General features: G+C 59.3%; 1 protein-coding gene across 1 annotated transcript; it reads left to right on the plus strand.

The window, feature by feature from the left end:
- Positions 1–287: 287 nt before the first annotated feature.
- LOC136469710 (uncharacterized) lies at positions 288–590 on the plus strand. Its single transcript, XM_066467795.1, has one exon. It carries the CDS (start codon positions 288–290, stop codon positions 588–590), a length of 303 nt encoding a protein of 100 aa, XP_066323892.1.
- Positions 591–9,023: the final 8,433 nt, after the last annotated feature.

Consider the following 9,023-nt stretch of genomic DNA (forward strand, 5'->3'; position numbering starts at 1 on the left):
GCAACACCTGACTCACCAAGGTGTTGATGGACGGAGGCAGCGGCCTCAATATCCTCTACGCCAACACCCTAGAGCTCTTGGAGATCGATCGGTCGAGGCTCCGAGGCGACGCCGCACCTTTCCACGGCATCATGCTAGGGAAACGCACACGACCCCTCGGGCGCATCGACCTTCCTGTCTGCTTCGACACCCCCTCCAACTACCGCAAGGAGGTCCTTACCTTCGAGGTGGTCGGGTTCGGGGGAACCTACCACACCATCCTGGGGCGGCCATGCTACGCCAAGTTCATGGCAGTCCCCAACTATACCTACCTCAAGCTCAAGATGCCAGGCCCCAGTGGTATCATCATGATAGAGTCCACGTACGAACATGCATACGACTACGACATCGAGTGCATCGAGTATGCTGAGGCTCTCGCGAAGGCCAAGACCCTCATCGCCAACCTCGACCAACTCAGTGGCGAGGCGCCTGACTCCAAGCGTCGTGCAGGGGCGTTCGAGCCCGCAGAGGCCATCAAGCTCGTCCCGGTCGACCCCGCCTGCCCCGATGACCAGGCACTGAGGATTAGCGCCACCCTCGACATCAAATAGGAGGCCATGCTCGTCGACTTCCTTCGTGCGAATGCCGACATGTTCACATGGAGTCCCTCGGACATGCCGAGCATACCGAGGGAGGTCACCGAGCACGCCTTGGACATCCGGATCGGCTCTAGACCGGTGAAGCAATGCCTGCGCCGATTCGACGAGGAAAAGCGTAGGGCCATCGGCGAGGAGGTGCAGAAACTCTTAGCGGCCGGGTTCATCAACGAAGTGTCCCACCCAGAGTGGTTGGCTAATCCCGTGTTAGTTAGGAAGAAAAATGGGAAATGGAGGATGTGTGTAGACTACACCGGTTTGAATAAAGCATGTCCAAAAGTCCCCTTCCCATTACCACAAATCGATCAGATCGTTGACTCCACTGCGGGGTGCGAGACCCTGTCTTTCCTTGATGCGTATTCTGGTTACCATCAAATCAAGATGAAAGAGACCGACCAGCTTGTGACTTCTTTCATCACCCCATTCGGCATGTACTGCTACGTGACTATGCCTTTCGGCCTCAGAAACGCGGGGGCCACGTACCAGCGGTGCATGACCCAGGTCTTTGGCAACCACATTGGGTGAACCGTCGAGGCCTATGTGGACGACATCATGGTCAAGTCCAGAAAGGCCAAAGATCTCGTCAACGACTTGAAGATAGCCTTCAAATGTCTTAGAGAGAAGGGCATCAAGCTCAATCTCGAGAAGTATGTGTTCGGGGTCCCCCAAGGCATGCTCTTGGGATTCATAGTCTCGGAGCGTGGCATCGAAACCAACCCAGAGAAGGTCTCGGCCGTAACCAGCATGGGACCAATCAGAGACCTCAAGGGAGTGCAGAGGGTCATGGGATGCCTTGCGGCCCTGAGCGCTTCATCTCGCGCCTCGGCGAAAAGGGCTTACCTCTGTATCGCCTCTTGAGAAAATCTGAACGCTTTTTCTGGAACCCCGAGGCCGAAGAAGCCCTCGCCAAGCTTAAAGCACTGCTCACTAATCCTCCTATCCTGGTACCCCCGGCCAGGGACGAGGCCCTCTTACTCTATGTCACCACAACAACCCAAGTGGTCAGCGCTGCCGTAGTAGTAAAAAGGCAGGAAGAGGGGCATGCTCTACCCACCCAACGACCTGTTTACTTCATCAGCGAAGTGCTCTCCGAGACCAAAATGCGCTACCCCCACATCCAGAAGCTAGTCTACGCCGTAGTCCTGGCCCGGCGCAAGCTGCGTCACTACTTTGAGTCCCACCTAGTGACTATGGTATCGTCTTTCCCCTTGGGAGAGATAGTCCATAATCGGGAAGCCTCAGGCAGGATAGCCAAGTGGGCCATCGAGCTTATGGGGGAAGCCTTGACTTTTGCGCCTCAGAAAGCAATTAAGTCTCAGGTCTTAGCTAATTTTGTGGCTGAGTGGACCGACACCCAATTACCACCTGCTCAAGTCCAGATAGAATGCTGGACCATGTACTTCGATGGGTCTCTGATGAAGACCGGGGCAGGCGCGGGTCTCCTCTTTGTCTCGCCCCTCGGAGTACACATGTGCTACATGGTGCGGCTCCACTTCGCCGCCTCCAACAACGTGGCCGAGTATGAGGCCCTCGTCAATGGCTTGCAAGTCGCCATCGAACTTGGGGTACGGCGTCTCGACGTCTGGGGCGACTTGTAGCTCATCGTCGATCAAGTCATGAAGGAGTCAAACTGCCTCGACCCCAAAATGGAGGCTTACTACAAGATGGTACGTCGCCTAGAAGACAAGTTCGACGGTCTCGAACTAAACCACATCACGCGGAAGTACAACGAGGCCGCCGATGAACTAGCAAAGATGGCCTCGGCACGGGCACCGGTCCCCCCGAACGTCTTTGCCAGGGACCTCCACAAACCTTCCATTGACTACACCTTGGTAGCAGAGGAGGGCCCACCTATCAAACCCACGACGGGGCTCGACGCCCCCTCTGCTGCTGGGACTCTCTCGACCAAGCCCGAGGTCATGGAAGTCAACACCGAGCCCCCCAAACCGACCAGGACATGGACTGGCGAATTCCGTTCCTTGATTGGCTCGAACGGGGGGAGCTTCCTAGTGACAGGACCGAAGCCCAACGGCTTGCGCGCCAAGCCAAGACTTACGTCCTCTGCAATGATGAGTTGTATAGGCGAAGTCCCTCCGGTGTCCTTCAACGATGCATCACCGCCGAGGCAGGCCGAGCCCTGCTTTGGGACTTGCACGCAGGGGCCTGCGGGCACCATGCGGCGCCTCAGACGCTCGTAGGAAATGCTTTTCGCCAAGGGTTCTACTGGCCGACGGCGGTCGCCGACGCCACCAAGCTAGTACGCTCCTGCGAGGGATGCTAGTACTATGCTCAATAGACACATCTCCCGGCCCTGGCCCTCCAAACCATCCCCATCATGTGGCCATTCACCGTATGGGGGCTCGACATGGTCGGGCCTCTACAAAAGGCCCCCGGGGGCTACACCCATCTACTGGTATCAATCGACAAGTTCTCCAAATGGATCGAGGCTCGTCCGATCAATCGAATCAAATCTGAGCAAGCAATGCTGTTCTTCACTGACATTATCCACAGGTTTGGGGTTCCTAACACAATCATCACCGACAATGGGACACAGTTCACCGGCAAAAAATTCTTGACGTTCTGCGATGACCACCACATCCATGTGGCCTGGTCGGCCGTAGGACACACAAGGACCAATGGCCAAGTAGAACGTGCCAACGGCATGATCCTACAAGGCCTCAAGCCAAGAATTTACAACCGGTTGAAGAAGTTCGGCAAGAAATGGCTCGCCGAACTCCCATCGGTCATCTAGAGCCTGAGGAACACTCCAAGCTGAGCCACGGGGTTCATGCCTTTCTTCCTGGTCTATGGGGCCTAGGCCATCCTCCCCACTGACTTGGAATATGGTTCCCCAAGGCTACAGACCTATAACGAACGAAGCAACCGTACCACCCGAGAGGACGCCCTCGACCAACTGGAGGAAGCCCGAGACGTCGCACTGCTACACTCGACTAAATACTAGCAGACCCTACGGCGCTATTAGGCCCGGCGCATCCGAGGCCGAGACTTGAAGGTCGGCGACCTGGTGTTGAGGCTAGCACAGAGCAACAAGGGCCGCCACAAGCTGACCCCGCCATGGGAAGGACCGTACATCATCGCTCAAGTGCTAAAGCCCGAGACCTACAAGCTAGCCAATGAAAAGGGCGAAATCTTCACCAACGCTTGGAACATAGAACAGCTACATCGCTTTTATCCTTAAAATTCCAAGCATTGTATATATTGTTTCTCAAAATACAATTGAAACCCGTTTTTTAGTTGTTCTAATTTTTTAAGAAATTCCCCGAGCCTATCGTTGGTCTCAGCAATACGATGACACTATAAGGGAGACTCGGCTCTGCCTTCGTAGAACCGAATCTCCCTCGGGGGCTAGATGGGGGATTCCCCCTAAAGTCCCACGCGCCATTTTTAGTCGTTTTTTCGAAAAAATTCCTACGTCAAACCCTCTAGCACGCTCTGACGAATCGGTTGCAGAAAACCCAAGGACCAAAAGCCCGTCTCAGGGCCAGAAGGCTGGTTGAGTCATGAGACGGCCTAAGCCTCCGGGCTACGGCGCTCCCTCACCACCTTTCACCCAGGGGACGGCTTAGGCTCCAAAGAGGTTTTTTGCAAAGAAATCAGATCAGAAACAACAAGAGGGCAGAGGCTCGGAAATACAAGACAAACGATTAAAGAAACACGAATACTTCCAAAGAAAGGCCTCCGCGGCCACAAACGTTACGATACATAGTTAATTCCTACTCTATTTACATGGCCGCTTGGGCCTAGGTCAAGGCTCAGCACCTCCGGCATCGGCAGACGACGGGGGAGGGACCACCTCCTCTTTAAACAACATTGCCAACGTGGTGCTAGGGCCTTCCGCCACCTCCAATAGCTTTGTCACCACCTCGTCGGCCTCATCGTCATCATCGGGCAAGACGTAGCCATCGCTGATGGCTTGAAGGTCAACACCAACGTAATGCGAGGCGATGACGGCCAGTGCGCGCTTGACGCCCGTATGCAGCGCTCCTCGGAGTCGCTCACGCACTTGACCGCTCAGCGCAATCAGACGGCTCCCAAGGGAGCTGCCTGACTGAACCCCCTCGACCACCAGGGCCTCGCAGGTGGCATGGGCGGCACTCTTCAGCGCCTTATGCTCCCTGATCTTGGTCTCGAGCACCGTCTGCACCGCGCTGGAAGCCTTAGCTGCCCGGGTAACCTCCACCTCTAACTCTGCACCATGGAAAATGGAATGGGGTTGAGCAAGAGAAAAAACAAGCTAAATAGGGACAGAAGCCTATGGAACTTACCCTTGGCCTTAAGCTCCCAGTGTCAGGCCTCGACCCGAAAGGCCTCGGCTTTCTCCTTCAGGTGCTGAGCCTCGACCCGAGAAGCCTCGGCCGCCCTAGAAGCTTCACTCCCCAGCTCTGCGTCACACGAGGAAGTTAGGGAACAAACATAAGAAAAAGCGAATAAAACGAAGGAACTAGGACTCACCCTCGGCCTTTCCCCTCCAAACCACAGCCTCGGTTCGTGAGGCCTCAGCCGCTGCAAGGGTCTCATCCAAAGCGCCTTTCGTTAGCTGGTGCGCATTCTGTTCCGTCCCTAGCTGCCCAGCAAGAGCCGTGGCCGAGGCCGTAGCTTCTACGGCTCGAGACCTGAAGGCATCCCGATCACTGGCCGCGCGGGTGAGCTCCTCCTCCAACTCCTTGACCCACGTCACCAGAGGGGCGAGCTGCTCCTGGGTCGTGGCCGCCTCGACCTTCGCGTCGGCACAACGAAGGCGGAGGTCCTCCACCTCTACGCTCCGCACCGATAGGAGCTCGTTGGCGCTTGCAAGAAGGCCCTTCTGCCACTGAAGCTGGTCCCAGACATCCCTCTCCCAGTAGAGGAAGACCGACTTCCTAAGAGATCAGGTCTCGAGCTCCTGGGGGAAACAGAACCTGGGTCAATCCCTACAAAGAAAGCTCGGAAAAAGACCACCGCATGGGAAAAGAAAGCACGAACCTGGGCGACTCCGGGCAAATCGTTGGCCACCACGGACAGTGCCGTCCGTAGAGACCGCTCTGCTAGCTGGTGGTACTACTCGAACATGTCCCAGCGACCACCCTTGGCCGCGTCCTTGAGGGCAAACAGAGGCTCTGCCTCAGGATCATCCCGGCTTTGCCACAGGACATGCGGGTGGTTCCACCCACGGGGCTCGGGTCGCACCCGCGCGAGGGCCGAGCTTCCCTCGCCCGGGGTTGGAACCAGCTGTTCCACGACACCGGCCACCTCGGCGCCAGCCATCTCCTGCGCCTAGGAAGTATCGTCGGAGGAGATCGGAAGAATCTCCACCTCCCGGGCGCTCTCCCGCAACGGCGGCGGGCCTTGAACCAAGGGTGCCGCCAAGGCCTCCGTCGCCTTCATCTCCACGATCACGTCAGCATCGATGGTCCCGGGGGCTCCGGCCTCTGCCATCGTGGCCTCGGTGGTCCCGGGGGCTCCGGCATCCGCCATCGTGGCCTCAGTGGTCTCGGGGGCTCCGGCCTCCGCCATCGTGGCCTCGGCGGTCACGAGGGCTCCGGTGCCCGCCGCAGCGGCCTCGATGGTCCTAGGCACCGCAGCCTCTGTCGCCCCGGCCTGTGAAACCCCGGGACCTCGGTCCTGGTGGTCTCAGTGGCCAAGGGAACCTCGGCCGCATCCGACCCACGGGCCTCGCCATCGCAGGGCGGAGGCGCTGCCTCCCCCTCCTGTGTTAGGGACGCCTCGGTAGCCCCTCCTTGAGTGGCCGGCTCCTTCGGGTCGGCCCTCACCGATGCCGTGCCACGATGCAGGGCGGCTTGTGCCTCCGCCACCCAGTGGGTGGTGGAGCCAGGGTTAACCTTGAGCGCCTTAAGGGGCGCCAACGTAGGCACCTCCGCAGGTCGCTTTCGGCTAAGGACAAAACGTTCGTAGGGTCAGCACAAGACAAAAGAACGAACGAAAAGCACTGCGACCCCACCAAAAATACACCTACCTCGAGCGGGGCGGCAACCGCTTCGCCATGACGACCCTTGTCCGCAAAGACGGTGGCGGCGGCAGAGGCATGGCCTCCGTGTTCATCGGTGCCGGTTGGTCCTCAACGGACCCCGGCGCCCCCTCGGTCCTCTGCGGGGGCAGTTGCGCCGCCTCCGCCGCCACCTGCTCCACCGCTGCCGCCGAGCCCACCGAGCTGACGGCGCGTTTGCCCAATGCCCACGCCTCGGGCGTGTCGGCCTCGGCCCCGGAGCGGGCAATTGCCGACCCCGGGTCAGCTCCTCCTCCTCCTGCCGGGAGTGCTGGGCTACTTGCCAACGCCCCGGGCACCACCTCCCCTACGTCAGGGAGATGGTCCAGGGGACCTCGCCCCATCTCGCCCTCATCATCCCCGTCCGAGGCCTCCGTCGACAGCGACGGCGATGGGGATTCCTCCAACGGGAGACCATCCTTCCTTTGCTACCGGTGACGCTTATCTAGTTCCTCGCGCGCAAGGATCTTCTTCGTGCGCTTCGCCGCCTTGGCGTCTTTCCGCTTTTTCTACGCCTCGGCGTGCGCCCGGTTGATCGCCCGCCGCCTCGCGTCCTCGGGAACAGGCGGTGGAGAGGTGCGCACGTCCCTCATCCCCTGCAGGAACGGCGAACGCGCATAAGGGAACGAGAAGTAAGGAGAAACAGAAGAGGCTCGGGGGTTACAGCGGCGCACGACTTACCAGCGAGAGGAACCCCCGCGACGGGCGCATCACGATGGGGGTCAGGTTGCCGCCCCTCAGCTTCGCCTCCACCATCTCCCCCACCCGACGAAGAATTTACTCGTCGGAAAGGGCGGAGGAGGACATCCGGATGCCCTCATTGGGCTCACCCGGCCTCATCTCAAACAGGCGCCGCCGCCGAGCCATCAGCGGTAGCACCCTCCGGCGGTGGAAGGCAGCCACGACCATAGCCGCGGTGAGGCCACAGCCACGTAGCCTCTCCAGCCCCTCCAGAAGCGGCTGCAGCTTGGGCTGATCCTCCCTCAGGACGCCGTACTTCCACCTCTCTGGGCAGCTCCCCACAATCCGCCCAGTGTAGGGGGGAAGTCCTCCATCGTCGTTGCGAAGATAGAACCAGCTCGTGTACCATCTACGATTGGATGACGCGAGCTGGGCCAGGATGTAGAGGTGCTGGCGGTCCGGGCGCACTTGGAGAGTGCAGCCGCTGGCCCTCGTCGCTTTCCTCGTGCCCGACGTGCCCGTCGGCTTAGTGGTATGCCCCGCCTAGAAGAGATGGAGCCACAACTCCCAATGGGGAGCAATCCCCAAGTACCCCTCACAGACGGCAATGAAGATGGCCGCCTGTGCGATGGAGTTGGGGTTGAAGTTGTGGAGCTCCACGCCGTAGTAGTGCGGGAGCGCCCGCATGAACCAATCCACCGGGACGCTGAGGCCGCGCTCGTGAAAGGAGACGAAGCTCACGACGTAACCGTCGCGAGGCCTCAGCTCTGGCTCGCCCGACGGAGCGATCCACTACGGCCTATTGGGGTCCGTCACCGGACGAAGGAGTCCGCCGTCGATGAGCGACTGAAGCATCTCCTCAGTGACGTCAGATGGATCCCAAGGGTCTGCCTCGATGACAACGATGTCGCCGGCCATGGATGCGGTGGAGGGATCGAATACGGCGGTAAGTTTTTTTCTCTCTCTCTCTTTCTCGCTCTCTCCCTGGCTCGCTCTTCTCCCTTCTTCTTCCCGGCACCCGCTGCTCTAGCGACGGCTCGATGGGGACAGAGCTAACACAGGCAAGGTAAGGTGAGGAGGGGCGAGGCTCTTTGCGTATTTATGCGGGAAGAAGGCAAAACGGATGGGCGATGAAATCGAGGAAGTTTCCCCTGGATCCGGCGCGGTTAACACCGATCCGATTTTACCGCCCACGCGCCCACCTTTTTTCTCATTAATTGCGGGAACAGTTATGTCCCATCCACCACGTCGCGCCCAACCACTACGGTAGCAGGCGTCGTTCCGCCTCCCTAGAAAACTGCCTCAAAAGGCGCGCCAGCCGTTGCCAAGCCAATGGGGAAGATATTCCCCCCCCCCCCGCCCCATTCCTTTCAGATGAAGGAACCGGGCTCTGAGTCTATTACGGTCCAGGGGTTCGAAGGCTGGGCCCCTAGGGGTTTCGACAGCCACCCTAGGACAACAGAGTCAGGGACGACCGCGGGTGAGCCCACACGGGGCTGAGGCCCAAGAAAGCGAAATGCTTGGGATGCCCTAAGTCGTGTCCAAGACCGGCAGGGAGGTCTCCGAATGGGATCCCACCGTAGGGAGGCGCCGAGCCACCAAGGCCCAGCGAACGGCCTCGACACCCACTAGAGAAACCCTCCGGTACTCTTGGAGTGCATCTCTGGACTGCTAGCTGCCCCCTAGCGAACGGGGCACGGGCC

This window comes from Miscanthus floridulus, chromosome 8 (assembly GCF_019320115.1).
Source record: "Miscanthus floridulus cultivar M001 chromosome 8, ASM1932011v1, whole genome shotgun sequence".
Lineage (NCBI taxonomy): Eukaryota > Viridiplantae > Streptophyta > Magnoliopsida > Poales > Poaceae > Miscanthus > Miscanthus floridulus.

What these genes read in the sequence shown, in the direction of transcription:
- LOC136469710 (XM_066467795.1), top strand. Translation starts at nt 288, where the DNA reads ATGGCAGTCCCCAACTATACCTACCTCAAGCTCAAGATGCCAGGCCCC.